The sequence below is a fragment of the Oryza brachyantha genome, chromosome 5, assembly GCF_000231095.2.
Source record: "Oryza brachyantha chromosome 5, ObraRS2, whole genome shotgun sequence".
In the NCBI taxonomy this organism is placed as follows: domain Eukaryota; kingdom Viridiplantae; phylum Streptophyta; class Magnoliopsida; order Poales; family Poaceae; genus Oryza; species Oryza brachyantha.
Genome location: NC_023167.2, coordinates 3,478,518 through 3,498,017, shown reverse-complemented (window position 1 = coordinate 3,498,017; position 19,500 = coordinate 3,478,518). Strand labels below are relative to the sequence as shown.

At 43.9% G+C, this 19,500-nt stretch overlaps 3 protein-coding genes and 1 pseudogene across 4 annotated transcripts; all 4 read right to left on the bottom strand.

The window, feature by feature from the left end:
* Nucleotides 1–1,488: 1,488 nt before the first annotated feature.
* Nucleotides 1,489–2,569, bottom strand: LOC107304167. Its single transcript, XM_040524509.1, has one exon. The coding sequence runs from the start codon at nucleotides 2,440–2,442 to the stop codon at nucleotides 1,894–1,896; it is 549 nt and encodes a 182-aa protein (XP_040380443.1). The 5' UTR covers nucleotides 2,443–2,569; the 3' UTR covers nucleotides 1,489–1,893.
* Nucleotides 2,570–9,383: 6,814 nt separating this feature from the next.
* On the bottom strand, nucleotides 9,384–9,995 carry LOC121054412 (the record flags this gene model as incomplete). The annotated part of the gene is made up of 1 exon (XM_040523910.1): nucleotides 9,384–9,995. A coding segment is annotated over one exon (471 nt), but the record flags the coding sequence as incomplete, so codon positions are not given.
* Nucleotides 9,995–10,611, bottom strand: LOC102710984 (annotated as a pseudogene).
* A 4,609-nt stretch (nucleotides 10,612–15,220) lies between these two features.
* Nucleotides 15,221–19,096, bottom strand: LOC102712633 (transmembrane protein 230). Of its 2 annotated transcripts, none has more exons than XM_006654052.3 (3): nucleotides 18,990–19,096; nucleotides 16,075–16,358; nucleotides 15,221–15,520 (listed from the first exon to the last, which is right to left on the bottom strand). In XM_006654052.3, the coding sequence occupies exons 2-3, from the start codon at nucleotides 16,346–16,348 to the stop codon at nucleotides 15,441–15,443; spliced, it is 354 nt and encodes a 117-aa protein (XP_006654115.1). In that variant the 5' UTR covers nucleotides 16,349–16,358; nucleotides 18,990–19,096; the 3' UTR covers nucleotides 15,221–15,440. The 2 variants fall into 2 exon arrangements, with proteins under 2 accessions (XP_006654115.1, XP_006654114.1); XM_006654051.3 differs by lacking the exon at nucleotides 18,990–19,096 and adding an exon at nucleotides 16,436–16,800.
* Between the last annotated feature and the right edge of the window lie 404 nt (nucleotides 19,097–19,500).

Here is a 19,500-nt window from a genome sequence, read left to right as displayed (position 1 = left end):
GATCAGAATTGTTGACATCTCATTGGATCCAAAGTACCGTGTTTTGCAATAGCTTAGTTATTCAGCGTGAAAAACGTAGCAATAAAGTAGTCCATAATTAATTGACTATTAGTTATAAAAATTGAAAAAATAGATTAATATAATTTTAAAGTAATTTTTCTATAGAAAATTTTCATAAAGGATACTTTGTTTAATCGTTTAAAAAATGTGCGTACGAATATGGGTTAGTAAAAGAGGAGAAGAACACAACTATAGTAGTAGTGGGAGGCTGGGTTGAATCTGGATGTGGACCCGACAGTACAAAATTCAACATAAATCCTGACAAACATTTGTTGATTAAAAGCTATCAATTCGAGAAATACTGTTCTACCTTAGCTCGGGGACTGTTTTCTACGAATCGGGACCGTTGATCGCTGCAAACAACGGATTAGACTGCATTCAGTTGATAATTAAGCTACTGTTATATTTGTGACTGCAGCCGATCCTTGCTAGACCTTGTGGGCCATGGACATATGGGGTAGCACAAAATCCCCCATTTTCAATTTGAAAGAGACACAGAGTTCATGGCTGACCGTATTGTTCATCATCATTTAGCTATTGTATTTTGTCTTATTACCGGTCACATGTATCGAACTAACTTTAGAATTGAACATAGTATCAAAAATCTTTTAGAATCACATACTCCTCTAGGGGTTAATTAGGGCGTGGTAGCCGTTGATACCCTAATAAGTATAATTATGTTAGATCATAAAATTATATTTGATCATAAAGTAGCATAAGTAAATCGTGCCACGGGGATGCAAGCCTCGGCTGAACAAAATATCCTGTCTCAGCCACCAAAGTTAATTGCTGTCAGTTATATAGTAACACAATCATCTGTAATTTGTGCAACATCCATAAAGACACAGTGTCAGTTCAAAATCGTTTGGATTAATCCACCCCAAATCGTGTCGCCGCATATTCTGCGCAACCGAAGTTTAGCAACCCGGGCGCCTGCTTGACTTGCTAGACAACCCCGCCGAATAAAAATGTCACCGTCGTGACTACTGCATCCGGAAACCTGATAGTGACAGCATATAGTGGAAAACAATGTGTTTAGCGTGTGGAAACATGAGCATGGCAGTGACATTATAATAGAGTTTCAGATTTTAATAACTGCGAGCTATGGCGTTGTCGTATTAAATTACCTAGAATTACTATTTGCTTACTTGCGTCTTGTTGTTGGAATCTCTGGGTGGTGAGGAATGATATGGTTTTTAGAGATGTTATGCTTAAATCTACCATTTATATAGTTTTCAGAATTATTTGTTGCCTTCTGCAGTGGAAGGTGCTCCTGACAGAGGATGAGCGTCTTTTGCTAGAAAATTGGATCTCAAGACTCCAGTGTCTATCCAGAAATATGCAAGCTTCAAGAACAGGAATAGGATGATTCAGAGTTTCGGCTGCTTAAATCTCTCTAGTCTAGTCTTTTTTTGGTTGCTGTCTGTGTTTGGGCTCCTGCTCTGTCTGTGTTTGGGCTCCTGCTCTCAGCTGTTGCTTTCTATCTTGCTAGTCTGAAACTCTAGGAAGTGTGGAGGGGTGTTTTTCTGTGTTCTATTTTGCCGTCAGACAATCTCTGTAATGCCCGGGATCCCCTGGTGAACTCTGTTTTTTTTTTTCGCAGTTTGCTATATAAAAGCTGGGCTCAAAAAGCCTTTTATAAAAAAAACATTATAATAGAGTGGCCATCGTCTTGCAAAGTTAATTTGTCAATCTGCACTCAACACAATCCACAAATTTTCACTTTAATTAATTACATGATTATATCTGTTAAATTTCGTATTCAGAGATTGTGCTTCCAATCGCGAGCGAGGAAAACGATGGTCTCCTCTTCTCCAAATTAATGCTTCGTGGTCATACCATCTGATTGAGCTTGGACGACGCCTTGTCATGCTCGCATGTGTCCACCTCGGAGTAGGACGAAATGGCCGCCGGCCTGTACACGAACAGAAGGTAGAAGCCGGTGACCACCACCGCGGAAGTCATTCCCCACACCGCGGCCTTCAGCGCCGGCGCCGGCATGACCGCCGCGACGTGCCAGGCGAAGGCGACGCTCAGCGCCGTCGACAGGCACCACACGGCCGTCTTGAGCCACCGCCGCCGCCGCAGCTGCTCCCCCGTCGTCGTACCGCCGTCGCCGCCGTCCTGCTGATCCACCAACGGCGGCAGCCGCTCGTACATGCTGAGGCACAGGAAGAGGAGCCCCAGCGCGGCGTAGGCGAAGAGCACGAAGGCCAGGTCCGACGGCTCCCGCCGCGCACGGTACGCCGCCTGCGCCGTGAACGCCGTGGCGACGAGCATCGCGACTGTCTGGCCGACGCGGCCACCGCCGTCGCCGTCGCCGCCGGCAGAACGGCATTGTTGTTCCACTTGAAGTTTGGGGCAGACGAGAGCAGTGGCCATGAGGATTGAGGAACAATCGATCGAGCGATCAAGAAGACAATTGATGTGACCAAGGACTGATATATAGTGCGTACCCACGAGCTCAGTATCCAGTCGCTGTTGTCTTTATAGGAGAGTGGGATCGGAACCGCGGAGGAAGCTGCAACATGCATCCGACTCTCTGGCCGTCTTAAAAGCCAAGAAACTGTTCGGGTATTCGGCGAACGCGGCTAGACCCTTTTGTTGAGATTCTGCTGCTTATGGCCTTGTTTAGTTCCTATTTTTTTTTAAAAAAATCACATTAAATTTTTGGACATCTAAATAAAGCATTAAACATAGATGAAAAAAAACTAATTGCGCAGTTATGGAAGAAATCTTAAGACGAATGTTTTGAGCCTAATTAGTTCATGGTTAGCCATAAGTGCTACAGTAACCAACATGTGCTAATGACGGATTAATTAGGCTCAAAAGATTCGTCTTATGGTTTCTAGGATAGCCGTGAAATTCGTTTAATCATTTGTGTCCGAAAACCCCTTCCTACATCCGATCAAACGTTTGATGGGATGTTTTTGCTAAAAAAATTTGGCAACTAAACACCACCTGAGCATCCATGAAAATGACGAGGACGCGGTGATGTCGACATACCCTCGTGGAAATCAGCTGCCCTACAGACCCAGCCGTTGACTTAGATCGGCTCTAAATTACCGGCGTGATCATCGAATACTATATTTGTAAAAAAAATTATGTTTTTATAATAATTTAAAGCTAAAGGTCAGAAAATAAATTATAACGAGAAAACATTAAAATTAATTCTAAATTTAAGGTTAAAAATTTAAATTTTGGTTTATAAGCATAAGCAAAACGGAAATATGAGGATGTAAGAATGTTCTTTTGTCACTGAAGATAAAAAATTATTTAATTTTAGGATATCTATTTTATTTGATTTCATAATATTTAAGACATAATCCCTCTCCAATTGGAGCGATATCGTTAGACACCTTTGCTAAGGTGAGGATGGTGAGCATGGTAGTGGCAAGGGAGGCCAAAAACGTAGGTAATTATCCCAAAGGCGAGGTACTTTCACTGTTAAAGTTCTTTTGTTTCTCGTTCGTGAGAGCAAATTAAGTGCTTTTGGAGAGTCGGGAAAGAACTGAAATCTACTTTTTTTTCTCTCTTAGTTGCTTTTGGAGAGATCACATGCATGATAACATATTAGAAAGTAAAGTGCGAGAGAGATTGAGCGAAGAGGAAGTAAAGAAAGAGAATAGATAGATGAAATCATGTATTCCATTAATCCTTTGTAAAAGGGTGATTAAAACTATTTATAGAGGGAGAATGAGTGTGAATATGGCGTGAACACATCACACACATTTATGAAGAGACATCACTTTATAACAAGTGTAAACATAAACTACTGGTGAAGAGATGTCTCTTTATATCAGGCTCGATTGACATATGCTAATTGATCATTCATATATTTTTTTCTTAACACATACTATTCCCTCCGTCATAGTATGAATTCTTTTTCCTTCTCTTTGTTTATTCTATAAATACATTAACTTTTAAGTGATTATTATATTAGATTTTTATAAAAGTGAAGGAAATAAATTGCAATTTATGAAAATAGGATATAAATATATAAAGTTTTAAAAAGTTAATTATATTCATATTCTTCTTAGTCTTATTTCGATATGTTTAGTATAAAAAAACATGTGTTCCCTTCGTTCTACATTATATTATAAAACTTTCTGATCTTCCGTAGATTTATATATGTGCTAATGAATCTGGACACATATATAAAACATATTCTTTAATACATCAATGAATTTAGACAAATTTAAGTAATCTCATAATATAAAACTGAGGTAGCAGTATTTTTGGGACATACGTCGCGGTGCCGGTGCGGAAAACTTTGGTCACCATTAGGCCATTCACAGTGCGTATCCTCTTAACCAGAAGCCTCATGCGTCCAACTGTGAAAGAGTATTTTCAAACCACGTTGTTCACACTGCATGCATCCTCAAGTGAAACCCACGGTAACAGCTTTTTCCACCATTTTCCATATTCTCTCTCCCCTCCCCCACGTTTTGCCCACTCTCCACGGAACCACAGTTTCAATCCACATTTCTCTCCCCTCCCCACACTCCCTCCACGGCGGCGACGCCGCCGCCGGCGACGACAACGACGCGGCGACACAGATCGGGTGACAGCGACGGAGATCGGGGGACTATGGCGCAGATCGGGCGGCGTTTGTGGCAGCGGAACTCGGCGGCGTCTACGACGGCGAAACTCAGGCAACGGCGGTGGCGGAGCTCGGGCGAACACAGCGGAGCTCAAGCGACGGCGGCGGCGGCCCAAGCAGATCTGGGTGGGGCGGCGGCGTTCGGCCGTCCGCTCCCGGCGGCGGCAGCGGCCCAAGCAGATCTGGTCGGGGCGGCGGCAGTCGGCGAAGGCGGCGTCCGTCGCGCGAGGGCACCGGTGGTTAGCCGACGACGGCGTCTGTCCGGCGGCGAAGCTTGCATCTCGGGCGACGACGCTAGCGGGTCAGGTGGTGGTGCCGGTGGTCTGTCGATGACGGCGGCATCGTTCGACGCACGCAGGGGGACGACGGCTCACATTGGGTCCCCCGGGCGTGCCTCCACAGACCTCGAGGTGAAGCGCCTCGCGTCTTCGCCCGGATGGGTGATCCTCTACAGGGCGACGCAAAGTGGGCCCCATACACACTGTGGCCAACGTGGCGGGCTAAGGCTCCTCGCCACGTTGGCGCACTATGAATGCCCTTAGGCCTCTTACAGTGTAGGCTACGAGAGGTCGTAGCTCTAGCCAGTTTTTGGCCCAAAGGCATAGCTAGAGATACGATAGCTACAATGCAAAGTACCCTCAAAAGGGCCCACTAAATTTCTGGGTATTGCAACTTTTTGAGGAATCCTCGCCCACCAATGCTGCGCCCTCACCCTTGAACGTCTTCGACCCTGCCATCCTCTGATGAAGAACTCGTCCCCCCTGTTAGACGCGAGGTGCTCCGCAGGTTGCAGTTCACAGGCCAGGTGGGGCTGATTTTCCTACGTGGTGGGCTAAGGATACGTGACACGTCAGTGCACTGTAAGAGGCCTTACAATTCCAAACCAGTAACCGTTTCTTTTCCAAATGTTTGGCTACACGATCTGAGAGAGCTTGCACGACGCCTTGTCGTCTTGCATGAATCAAGGTCGGAGTAGGATTGAATCACCGCAGTGCCTATACACGAACAGAGGGTCGAAGCCAACGACCACCACGCCGGAAGTCATTCCCCAGACGACGGCCGGCCTTCAGCGCCCTCGCCGGCATGACCGTCGCGACACGCCAGGAAAAGTCGACGCTCAGCGCCGTTGACAGAGCCCACACGGCCATCTTGAGTCACCGCCACCGCTCCCCCGTCATGGCCCTCCTGCTGACCCACCGGCGGCGGCAGCCGCTCCTACATAGCAAGGCATAGGAAGAGGAGTCCCAACTCCCACTCCCAGCACAGGGTAGGCGAAGAGTAAGAAGGTCAGGTCCGATGGCTCCTGTCGCGCACGGTACGCCGCCTGCGCCGTGAACACCATGGCAACTAGCAATCGCGACTGTCTAGGCAATCCAGCTGCCGTTGCCGCTGCTGCCACTGCTACCATTGCATCGTCGTTGCTCCTCCTTGAGGCTGGACGGAGAGCGGTGCCATGAGAGGCAAGATCAAGGCAGTGGTGGATCCAGCCAACGATATTAGAAGTGTCTGAATAAGTTATATAGAGTTTCAGCCTTACTTTCTATTAGTAGGGTCTGAACAAGTTAGATAGAGTTTCAACTCCACTTTCTATTGATATTTATCATAAATTTGATGAGGGGGTCTTCGTGAGGGCTTTAATAGTTTTAATGGGGTAGCAGAGTCTTGAGCCCCCGCCCCCCTACCAAATTCGCCCCTGGATCGAGGGAGGAGGCTAGGTTGAGTGGCCACTGTGACTGACCTTCCAGATAAGCTAATTGCCAGACTGCGCTGGCTGCATTTATTACATCCGCCCTAAAATTCTAATTCCGTTTTATATGGGAAACTTTAGTACATTTATCAATTGATCAATTTGATATATATATATATATATAATTTATATATGTATTGTATCTAGATTTATTACCATTCATTTAAAGCATAGTATAAAATGTCTTACATCATGTTATGGAGAGAATATAAGTATTTTTAGGTTGTTTAGATTGAACTAATTAGATGTTAAAAGAGAATAGATTCTCTTTAGCCACTTCAGTAATTAATTTTAAAATCTTGAATTGACTAAAATCCTTTTTGAGCCATTTGATTGACTCTAAACTCATTGAAATAATTAAAATTATGAGAATAATTGTAGAAATATTATACAGAATTTAAATCGTAGATACACTTATATTTTACATTTTAAATTTTACATTTTAGAATGAATGTAGTATATAATAGCCACCGGTGCATCCGATTGAGGTGTGATGAACCAGTGAAAACGAGTAAACGACTGGAGAAGCTGCAGGCCTTCATCTCACTAGATGGCATGGAAGTAGTATTCCATCTATTTTTATATAGCATATAAAATGCGAGTGGTAAGCAGAACATGGCGACTTTGACTTATGCGCGTTAGAATTTCTCGCGCTAATAGAAAATGGATCTTTCGTACTACTTCCATCGTTTATTTTAAATTTGACGCGGTTAATTTTTAAGTTAATGTTTAACCATTTATTTTATTAAAAAATATATAATTATTAATTATTTTGTTGTGATTTATTTATTATCAAAAATATATTAAGCACAATTTATTATTTTATATATTAAAAAATTTAATAATATAAAAAGTCAAATGTAAACAAAAAGTTAATGTCAAATAAAAAACCAGATGGAATACTCTCTTCATATAAAAGAAAAGCAACTTTGGGGATGCTTCTAAACATGTTGTCGTATTTATGACTAGAAGATGATTCTTTTGTGCATGAGGTGAGTATCCCCTTTGTTTATATTATTTGTAGGCTTTAAATTTTATATCATAATATGATAATTTCTTCATTGATTTCTATAATTTTAGTCATTCCGACGATTTCAGAACCAATCATATGCTTAGGAAAAAATCTAACCAATCCAAAATTAAAAATTAAACACTGAGATGACTAAAAGAGAATGATTTTGATAACTGGTTAGTTTATGTTGTTGGTCTACCTTTTCCATCTTTTCTCCTATTACCTTCATCCCAAAATATAGCATTCCTAGGCTTAAAATTGTGTACATAATATAAGCACTTGTGTGCTGATTGCTATTATTTCATATTTTACTATGTTCCAAAACTAATCAAATGTTTAGAAAAGAAATCTAATCAATTCAAAATTTAAAAATTAACCATTGAAATAACTAAAAGAGAAATTATTTAACATCTCTTTAGTCTATGCTAAATAATCTAAAGATATTTATATTTATAAATAGAGAGAATATTTAAAGTCTGTGTTATAGGATCTAAAAATATTTATATTTTAGAATAGGGACGGTATTTGAGTGGGTATGCTGTTGCACCAAACACACCAACTACACGGCGATTTACGGATGGCGTGACCCACCATGCGAGATGGTGCACCGGATGCGACCGCGGCGAAGGACCGAAGTTGTGTGGAATTTCCTTCCGATACAACTTCCCGAGAAGAAACACGGAAAGCACCCAGCATATACTGTGATATACTCCTATATGAAACTCTCCAGCTGCCGAGCGCGCGCCGCAGTACTCCAGCACGGCCCGACCGCGGGTGAGCCCTCGGCGGCAGCCGTCCACCGGCCGGCCCCGGATCTAGCTAGAGCGTGCCGGCCGGGAAGAACGAATCCATCCCCGCGCGCGCGCGAGCGGCCATCACGTACGACTGCTTGCTCCCACGACGCCGCGCGCCGCTCCGCGTTACGGTGCTGCAGGGGGAGGAGGAGGAATTCACCGGTAAGTTCATCGATCCACCACACCTGTTGCTCGGGCTCGGCATCCCCACGCGCGCGAGCCGGCCGCGGCGATGTCGTTTTTCCTCTTTTGATCTGACAGGTGACTGGCCGGTGTTTCACGAGCGATCGATGGCTACTGCACGCGCGCGAGGCGCGGGCCGGCGACCGGCGGTGCAGGCCTCCCAGGTGTGGACGTCGACGGCAAGCGTCTCTAATCGGGACCGCTAGCAATCAACGTGGAAGCCATGATTCAGCTGAACCATTTTAAGTTGATTTTGGGAATTTTTTTATATAGTTTATTTTCTTATAAGTTATTTTAAATCACTAAAACACACAATTAAGTTTTATCCCTAATTTTTATTTTGCTGTTGATAGGTCATTTTACTTGTAATAAGTACAGTTTAACGTACAGCATAATTCCCTTCAATTCCATTTTTATATTTGTTTCGTTTTTCTTTCTCAAAATAAGTGTTTTCTTCTCGCTCAAATTTGAACTAGAAGAGAGCACACTTATTCAAGGATGGAGTGAGTATTTTGCAAACCAAATAAAACATCCTGCACCAACTCATAAATCATAATGGACAATAAAATCAGACATGTTACCAAACAGATAGGAGGGCCTCAGGAAGCACAAAGACTAATGGGGATACATCTTTCCAAGACAACATTTTCTATGCAGATGTTTTTCTACTAAATACTTTATATATTAATTCTTTTCATGCATAAATTTTCTATATATAAACTTTACATGTATAACTATGAAACTTCATACTACAAACAAGATAGATAAAAAGTTTATATATTAAGCTTCGTTCGCGCGGATTATTTGGAGTTTCTTCGTTGAGCATCTTTCCCATTCTGAAGGTAAATAAGGTATCACTGTTTTCTATGTAAAATTTTGTACCTTCTAGAAAGAGTTTTTTTATTATCCTTGAAAAATACGTCAAAGGTCTCAAAAATTTTAGTATAAATTTTTTGCACTTTCTAGAAATTTTTTTTACCGTCCTTAAAAAATACTTTAAGTTACCATACTTTTTAAATAAAACTCTTTTTAGAAAAGGGTACCTTGTGATAACTACTCAAGAATAAGAAAAATGCTTTACTTAGATAGGCCGACCGATTAACTGATATGTGCATATGGTTCGTCCTACACCATTTCGTGTGCAGTAAGTTTGTTCAAGGAGGATTGGCCATCGTCGACGTCGACGGCATGGCAATCCTCCGATCCACGGCCATCGTCGTTAAGAACCAGGATGTAGAGCCCTCCGACGATGGCACAGGCGGTCATGGTCCAGACGATGACGGCCATGGCAGGCGGCATGATACGCTCTGCCCGGTACGCGAACGCGCAGCTGAGTGCGGTCGACAGCTCCCAGGCTTGGCGCCGCAGCCGCCGTCGCTCCTTGGCCGGCGACGCAGGCGTGAGACGACGCTGGGAGCGGCGGATGACGACGAAGAGCGCGGTGAGGTTCGCGTAGGCGACGCAGACGAAGGCGAGGTTCCACGGTTCAGAAAGCGCAGACCACGTCGTCGACAGCGCCCACACGGCCTCCTCGTCCTTCGTCTCTACCGTCAGCGGCGGCCGCTCGTACGTGCCGAGCCACAGGACGAACAGTCCTAGCGTGGCGTAGGCGATGAAATGGCCGCAGGCCTCTACACGAACAGAAGGTAGAAACCGGCGACCACCACGGAGGGGGTCATTCCCCACACGGCGTCCTCCAGCGCCGGCGCCGGCATGACCGCCGCGATCGATGCCCCAGGGGAACGCGACGCTCAGCGCCGCCGACAACGCCCACACGGCCATCTTGGGCCACCGCCGCCGCTCCCCCGTCATCGTACCGTCGTCTTCCTCCTGCTGATCCACCGGCGGCGGCGGCCGCTCGTAAATGTTGAGGCGCACGAGCAGTCCCAGCGCGACGTAGGCGAAGAGCACGAAGGCCAGGTCCGACGGCTCCCGCCGCGCACGGTACGCCGCCTGCGCCGTGAACGCCGTGGCGACGAGCATCGCGACTGTCTGGCCGACGCGGCCACCGCCGTCGCCGTCGCCGCCGGCAGAACGGCATTGTTGTTCCACTTGAAGTTTGGGGCAGACGAGAGCAGTGGCCATGAGGATTGAGGAACAATCGATCGAGCGATCAAGAAGACAATTGATGTGACCAAGGACTGATATATAGTGCGTACCCACGAGCTCAGTATCCAGTCGCTGTTGTCTTTATAGGAGAGTGGGATCGGAACCGCGGAGGAAGTTGCAACATGCATCCGACTCTCTGGACGTCTCAAACTGTTCGGGTATTAGTGCGAACGCGGCTAGACCCTTTCGTTGAGAATCTGCTGCTTATGGCCTTCTTTAGTTCCCAAGCATGTTACCATGCCCCAATGTATCACCACGATACCTCAGTACGGAAACCATGATAAGACCTTTCACCTAACCCTCCCTAGACAATCGCATCGCACTTCAGGTTTCACCCCCTCCTTTACACCAAGTCGGGCAGTCCCCTTTTGTGCCTTGGTGAATCCGGAAGCAGCAGAGGCTTTCGTTACACCACGATTGTCCGTCCATACTCCATCACGCTCACCCTTGCCTTGGTACGTCGAATAGGGACAAGCTAGATTACGAGTCACACCGTTGCCCATTCTGGCTTGTGGTTAGTACGTATAAGACTTTCAGGGTTTCCCGAGAACCGGTCCTTAATTGCTATGGGCACGACTCTCAAAACCATGCACCCATAGCCCATCATAAGCAATATTTTAGTTGTATTAATCCACATTGGGGAAATTCATCATGATCACAACCATTAAAGGTTTATCAAAGTCTAATCATTAATTAAATGATAATTGGTGAGCTAGTTGAACTAAGCATGGCTAAGCATTGCCTAAGCCTATCCCTAGTCAAATTAACCCTGGGATAATAATAATAATAAGTGGGGATCAACGGGTATAAAGGTAATTGCCCAATAGATAAATAAAATAAATAGATTTGCATAAAACAATGCATGTTTGAATGTAAAGCAGGGATTTTATAAACATAGGATCAATATGTTCAAAGAAGGGTGCCACTTGCCTTGCTTAGACCCATGAGAAACTTCGGCGACGACTTCGGGAACGAACGACGCTGCGACGGGGTCAAAACCTACGACAAATAAGGCAAAACAAGCAAAACAGGCTATAAAACTACTGAAACAGAGAAAGAAACTATTTTTAATGGATTCTTGGTATTTTTCTGGATTTAATAAAACTTGAATGGACCTAAACAGAGACTAAATGAATTAACTATGAATTTTAGAAGTTTTCTGGGTTTTTTAACTAAACAGAAAAGTCCTAAATCAATTATTGCGCAATTAATGGGGCCACTGACGTCAGCGAGGGGAGAGGAGGCACTGACGGGTGGGGACCACTTGTCAGTGGGAGAGAGAGAGAGGGGCCGGCGGCTAGGCCCGCAAGACAGAGAGAGGGTGGGATCGGCTGGCATGCGGGCCCTGCGGGAAGGAGAGAGGGGCGGCCGACGGCTGGCGAGTGGGACCCACTCGTCAGTGGCCCAGAGCAAAGGAGGAGGGGAAGACGGCCTCGGCCGAGGGAAAAGACGGTGCTGGCGACGAGCGGGCGGCGACGACGCAACCTGATGGCGGCAACGGCGCAACGAGCGCGGCGATGAAGGCGTGACCGGCGGCGACGGCAAAGACGGCGGCCGGACCAAGAGGAGGACAACAAAGGATGGTGCCGGCTCGGGAAGAAGGCGGCGGTGACGTGCCGGGGCCGGCGGCGCTCCGATGGCGGCGAGGCCCCCACGGCGACGCCGAGGCGAAGTAGACGGCGGGCGGAGGGACAACGGCGAGGACCGAGGCGCGCAAGCGCGCGGTGGCAGCAGCTTCCCCAGCAATGGCTCGTGGAGAGGGAAAGGAGGGAGAGGGAGGAGGGGAGAGCTCACCGGCGGTGACGGAGTGCGGCAGCAAGTCGGCGAGGACCCGGGACAGGTGACGACGGCCGGTGGCGCGGTTGATCAGTGGTGGCGGTGGAGATTGCTCGGCGGCGGTGAGGAGGTCGGGCGCGGTGGCGGAGGGGAGGAAGAGGCGCGAGGGCGCTCGGGTGCCCACCGGTGGCGACGGAAGCCGACGAAAGGTCGGCAAGGTCGAGGCGGCGGTGGCGACGCGGATAGGCGGCGACGTCCGGCGACCGACGACGAGATCGAACGGCAGCAGCAAGCTCGGGCGACGGGCGAAAGGTGGCGAGGCGGCGCGGGGGAGGGGAATTTATAGGGGAGGTGGCGCCGGCTAAGATGGAGGCGTCGGTTGGGAAGGAGACCGAGTCGGCGACGGCCGGATTCGGCGGCGGCCGTTGCGGGCGACGGAGATGGAGTCGGCGGCGGCGACGCGCGGAGCTCGGCCTGGACGTGGCGGGAAGGCAACGCAGACTTGCGCGGCGCGGGCGCGGGCGAGCTGGGCCGAGCGGTGGCCCAGGAGGGAGGGAGGAAGCGCGTGCGCGGGAGAGGAGGCGGCCGGTCGGATGGGCCGGCCGAGCTGGGGAGGTAGGCCGGCTCGGCTGGGCTGGCCCGGGAAGGAAGAGGGGAAAAGAAAATAGGAAAAAGAAAAAGAGAGAGGAGGAAAATTGGACTTCGGCCCAATTTGAGAAGGGAGTGAAAAAGAAAGGAAAAAGAAGGGAAAAAGGAAAGCCCCACTTTTGCCGAATTTTAAATTAATTTGTTTGGCCAAATTTTATACTTCTGCAATTTGAGTTTAAATCTAGTTAATCGATTTACGAACCTCGATTTAATTAAATTAATTTCTTTAGAGGGATTTTTCCTGAGTTGATTAAGCCAATTATTATTTACGAATTTTCTTTACGAATTTAGGCTCAGGATAAACTCAGGGCGTGACAGAAAGTCCAGTCAAGCGTTGGCCCATTAGTTGTAAAGTCCAAAGTGCCTAAGGTGGTGTTTAGATTGAAAATTTTTTTGGGAGAAGTGTCACGTCAAATGTTTAACTGGATATCGGAAGGGGTTTTCGGACACAAATGAAAAAAACGAATTTCACGGTTAGCTTAGAAACCGCGAGACGAATCCTTTGAGCCAAATTGATCCATCATGAGCATATTGGTTACTGTAGCACTTATGGCTAATCATGGACTAATTAGGCTCAAAAGATTCGTCTTAAGATTTCTTCCGTAACTGTGCAATTAGTTTTTTGGTTCATCTATGTTTAATGCTTTATTTAGGTGTCCAAAAATTCGATGTGATGTTTTTGGAAAAAAAATTTAGGAACTAAACAATGCCTAACACTAACTAGTCACCATGGGTCCACACGGTCCAGTACACGCATATGTGATAGGAGAGTGGCAGGACTGTAGGAGACGACGACGCCGCCGCACACCGCACACGCACCTGACGCATGGCACCACATCACCGTCGCGCCATCGTCGCTGCTCTGTCAGCCGCCGCTGCTGCTAGCCTCAGATAGTGACCAGATCTGCCCGCCGGCCGTCTATTATATTAATTTCTGAATTTATTTTCAATTTGTTAAGTTGCTCTTTTATTGATTGTCTATACTTAGTATGCTATTAATTGATATGATGTGAGTATGAAGTGGACAAGTGGTACCATTAATCTGTCGTAAACTATATATCGTTATTTTCAACATGCATTTTCATTTACCGACCGTTATTGATACATTTCCGTTCCGGTTGTACCGTTCTTGGAATTTCAGCAACGCCGATATCGTTTCCGTTTCCGTTTCCGTCTCTACCGTACCATTTTCGTTTCCGAACAAAAAAAATATGAAAATGAAAATAGGAGAGACAGTTTTCCAACCGTTTCCAACCTAAAATCGACATGATTGTATATGCTTTAGTAATTACAGCACATGATCCTTCGTTCTAGTCCTGGTAGTAAAGATCATTTGGTTGTGCCTGTTCGATTTATGGTCTCAGTTTGACTTATAGTTGGTGGTGCTAGAATTCAAATTGGTACGCATGTGAGAGGTAATGCACTGGTACGAATAATATCATAATATGGATGATGATGCACTGCATACTTGCTACAACATCCAAAATTCAGAATGGCAACACAATATTTCACCCGAGGTATACCTAGTACCATTATGATCAAGGACAAAATGGAAATATTTTGTAACTTCAATTGCATTTAACATGAAAAATGACGCACAACCATCTTAATGACAAATTATATCGTACTAATACAAAAGATTATATGAAAACAAAAAAAAATCTAATTTGCTTTGATAAGCTATTTTTTCTCTTCTTACTCATGATCCAAATAGGCATTTGCCAAGAAAACTGTAGTCCTTTGTTTGAACTGATGTCTCACTAGCATGTGGGCCCTAGACCCATGTGTCATACAAGTTAACTTACCTATCTCGTTTTTCACGCATACACTTTCCAAACTGCTAAACGGTGTATTTTTTATAAAAAAATTCTATAGAAAAGTTATTTTAAAAATCATATTAATCTATTTTATATTTTTTTTAATAATTAATAATTAGTTAATCATGTACTAATCTATTACTACGATTTTTCCGTGCCGTGAATAAGTTATCTTATACCCATCCCGCAGAACACGGCCGGTAAGGAGATGGATTAACTTTTGGTGGAGTAATTAATCAATTCAAATATTATATAAAACAACAGTACAACATGATTCAAATTGCAATCAGCAACTATGAGAGCTTCAAAATATACATCAAAGTATCGCTATACAGTAGCAAATAAAATAAATCAAAGCATTGATGTCACCAATGAATTTTTTTTTGGAATTGCAGAACAAATATATGCAGCGACTCTTAAACAACATTCTATGTAGATTGTAGAAACAAGCAAGCAAGAACAAGAGTTTGAGTTTTATCTAAAGCAAGCACTAGTGATGCCTGGTGAAATATACCATTAGGAGACCACAGCAATGAGCAGGTGACTTCATGTCTTCATTTACATCATTACATGCTGACATTTTAGTGGTAATAAAAACAAGAACTCATTTGACTCCTACTTCCTGATTGAAGTTTCAAGCTTTTGCCCATTTTCGTTTTCACTGCCCCCTCTGCAAGACGAAATGAAAAGGCTAATAGTCTGGAATGGATGCAAAGGTGTACCCTGGTGCTCCTCTCCAGGAATAGTAAGCAACTCGAGTCTCATAAAATCCTGCAACATAACGTCAGAATTTACATGTCATGACTACATAGTCCTTTCAGGAAATTGATACAGGCCAGAGATGTCTTTCTCTGCATCAATAACAAAGCACATAAGTTTACACTTGCACATTAAAAGTCTGAGATCCAAAGGGTAAAACTGGTTCTGTTTCCAGTATAATAGTTGTGATGTCAAAAGATAGGACCAGTCGTCCCAGCATGATAACTGAGATGCACAAAAGGACAAATTTTGTTTTACGCGATAATGATTATCAATAACAAAAGCATCAAACGTCAAGTGCAACAGTCCACTTCCACACTCAGTAATGGCTACATACTAACATGGACTACCTTACATCACTGACCCCAACAATGATGCATATGGCTATTGATCTTTCTTTATGAGCAGCGCATACAGTTGAAAAGAAAACTACACTACAATAAATACTTTTCAAGTTAGTCAGGGTGAATGGTTGAAAATAATTTTGGAATAAAATTTCATTGAGGAGATGAAACAATTCCATGCCAATGTGAAAATCTAAGCTAAAGCAATATACGGTAACATACCAGGAAGAAAGGCAAGGATACCCAGGAATAAGAGACCATACGCCTGAGAGTTATCACCCTCCATGTGATCTGTGAATATGAAATATGAAAGGAAGAGTAGAGAGCTTCCAAGGAGGAGAAGGAATAGTGCCAAGGCAATTGACTTCCATGGGATTTTTCTAAAGGATTTTGGGGTGTAGGCGAACCGAAGGTCAACATCATCAGTAAGGTTGTTGTCATCCCTGTCCTCTGTAGCAAGAGGAGCATAACCTCTAACATTGCGTCTAGCTGCCATAATGAAGTATCTGCATGAAAACACATCCTGTAAAAACAGAGAACTGAAATCCCTACTAGCTGTTAAAGATGACCCAGCAAATACAACCTTTGAAAATATAAGGTGCAATGACAAGCAAGTAGTAAGGTTGCAGTAGCTGTTCCATGCACCATCCCAAGGGCCCTAATGGACTGAACATGTCATGGCTTCATGGGCACCATGAATTTCATCATTTCATGTGAACCATTATCAGAGAAAAACTTATATTTCATATTTAAGTAGATTACAGTGGCTGTCCTAAACTTGTTCGTTGCTCTCATCCCAGTCCCTAACCTTTAAAATTGCATATTTAGACCCCTAATCTTGCAAAATGCACCACCAAATTTGCCACAGATGTATCCTGTAGCTGATGTCTCATGTTAGAAGGGGTTCCTGTGCCATGGAGATTGATGATGACCTGGGGACCTCTTGCAATCAGGATATTTTCCTTAAACACGCAGGACAGCTGCATGCCATTATATATTAAGAAGAGAAGAAAGTAAAAAAAGGACTCATACAAAGAACTTGCCAAAGAAACAACAAAAACTACGACCTATTTGGGCCTTTGGCCCCCTGCATACACACCATAACTTAGCCTCATCTCTAAAATCTTGCATGATGGAATTGAAATTGGGCGAAGCCCCACAAAGACACATCCATTTATATGCTTCTAAATCGACTAAGCCACCGACACAACTAATGAGTTAAAACCCTTCCAAATTAGGTGAATGAACTAGTGTGGATAGTGGCATGAATATTTTGAATGAGAGATGTAGTAGGTCATAGATTCATGCACTCATGGTTGCTAAATGATGAGTATTGCTATGATTTTGAACTTATGAAGTATGAATAAGTAGAGTTCAGTACTTTCATCTCTGGAAGATGGCAGGTAGGACTAAAGCATTTTCTTGTTTGTGGGCTGCATAAGATATTGGGGATAGGAATGAAAACGGATCGGAAATGGATGGAAACTATATTTGTTTTCATATTATTTTGGAATCAGAATTAGAAACCCCAAATACAAAAACGGAGTTGAATATTATCGAATATAGATACAGAGTGAATACAAATCAGTACAAATACGGTAACAAATATTTATTGGAATGTAAAAGCCTCTCATAACAGACTACTTGAATCAGCAAAGAGTTATAAACTTCTTCTGTACCAAAGAATAGATCAGGTTATTTAAATTATAGCAATTGTATATACATATGGATACATCATATAGGCAAGTACAAACTAATAGTATTACTTGGCTTCATACAAAGAAATATCTAGTTACTATAATATATTATATTATTGTGATAGCAGATCATATTTAACGATTTATATCAAATAAATAGATCATCAAAAATAACATTTACTCTTTAGTTTTTACTGCCATGGATTTTAGTTTCTTTTTTCCAAAAGAATGAGCAATTTAAAATTTAAAATTAGCTAAAGTGGAGTTCTCTCCATCTTAAGATCATAAAATTAGTAAAACAAGAAGATAATGCTAGTGCATAACATGTAGTTTTGTAGTAAGATACCATATTTTAAAATGAAAAAAAAGAAAGAATTGACAAATGAATTGGGCTTGATCTATGGGTCTAAAGTATAAGCTAGTGTGGAATGGGCCATTTTCCGAAAGCATCTGAATAACTATCCAGATAATTCCCAACCGAATCCGAATTCCACTGTATACTAGCCTTACCGTATCTGTTTCTGTCTATGAGAGAAATATTTGAATTTGTTTCCATTTCCAGGACTCTGAAAAATATCCATCTAACACTATCCATTTCCCAAAAGTCATCCGGATGCCAGAAACTATCCAAACCGATTTCATCCCTAGTTGCACTACGTGTTTGAAACTCTGAATAGGATATATCATCAACATTCCATTTTTCCTATTTTGGTTGCACTGGGAGTTTGCCCACTATGTGCAAACCAATCTGAGGATATATAGATGTTCCTTCTCAACACTTTCTTAGCCAATGTCTCTATGATGTTCCCGCTCTTTACTTTCTTATACCTGTAGCCAATGTCTCTATGAGCATAGAATTTTATCTTACCAGTAAAGAAAAGATGTAATACTGCTGCATGTATCAAATATGATTTTAAAAGACCAAGTCCTAACAGAAGAACATGTTGCTCTTCAAAGTGAAGATTGCATATGTTGTATTGACGTCAACTTCCTAAGTTGCATCTTCTATTCTTACGAAATGCTATGAACTGAACAATTGATGTTTCAGACTATTAAGTTAGATGCACGTCAAGTTAAGGGCGGTACTAAAGTCCTAGTTCATCTTCAAGAGTAGAACTACTAGTGCTTAACACACAGCATATCACTGGACAAGAGAGGAAATATGTTTCATCTCAATTGATTCTCCTACTGCCCAGTTTCAGCGCAAGATCAGCATAGAGCAACTCGTGCTTGTGCGGTTGTATCCAGGGGCGGATCTATCGTGGGACATGGGGGTTCAGTTTTGAACCCCCAAACTTTTTTGGAACCAAAAAAAAAAAACCTGTTATTACTCCCATTTAAGGTTATTATTAAGGCAAATCAAGCCGGATTCAGAAGAGAGAAAAAATGCGTTCATAGAGAGAAATGGGAAAAGGAGGATGTGGGTGGATAGATGCTCACCGGTGAGAGGATGAAGGACGACAGCGCCCCTGCTGGCGGGGAGATCGGCGCAGGCGGCGGGAGAGCGCCGGCGCCCGGAGGGGGGGGGGGTGGAGCTCGCGTACTAGGGTGAGGCGCAGGCGGCGGGAGGAGAGGAGCCCGTCCTGGGCCACCCGCAGGGGAGAGCGGGGAGGAGGGAGGTCGCGCGCTAGTGCGAGGAGATTGATCTGGTGGACAGTTGGTCTTTTTAGGTGTCTTGAAAATTTCTTTTTTATCATTATGACGTTTCTTAGAAAAAATAACCGCGTGTTGCTATGGAAAAAAATAGTATTACAATAAATGATAAACATAACCGTGTTACCACGGAAAAAGTTTCACACTACAGTATTATAATTGTGCTTGCCATTTTTTTTGATTTTGTATATAAGTCAAACTTTGGAGATATTGACCAATAATTAATTATAAAATTAAAAGGGTGTCAGATTTGTATTGAAATGTGTATTCACTAAATATTAGTTTTTGCGTTCAACTA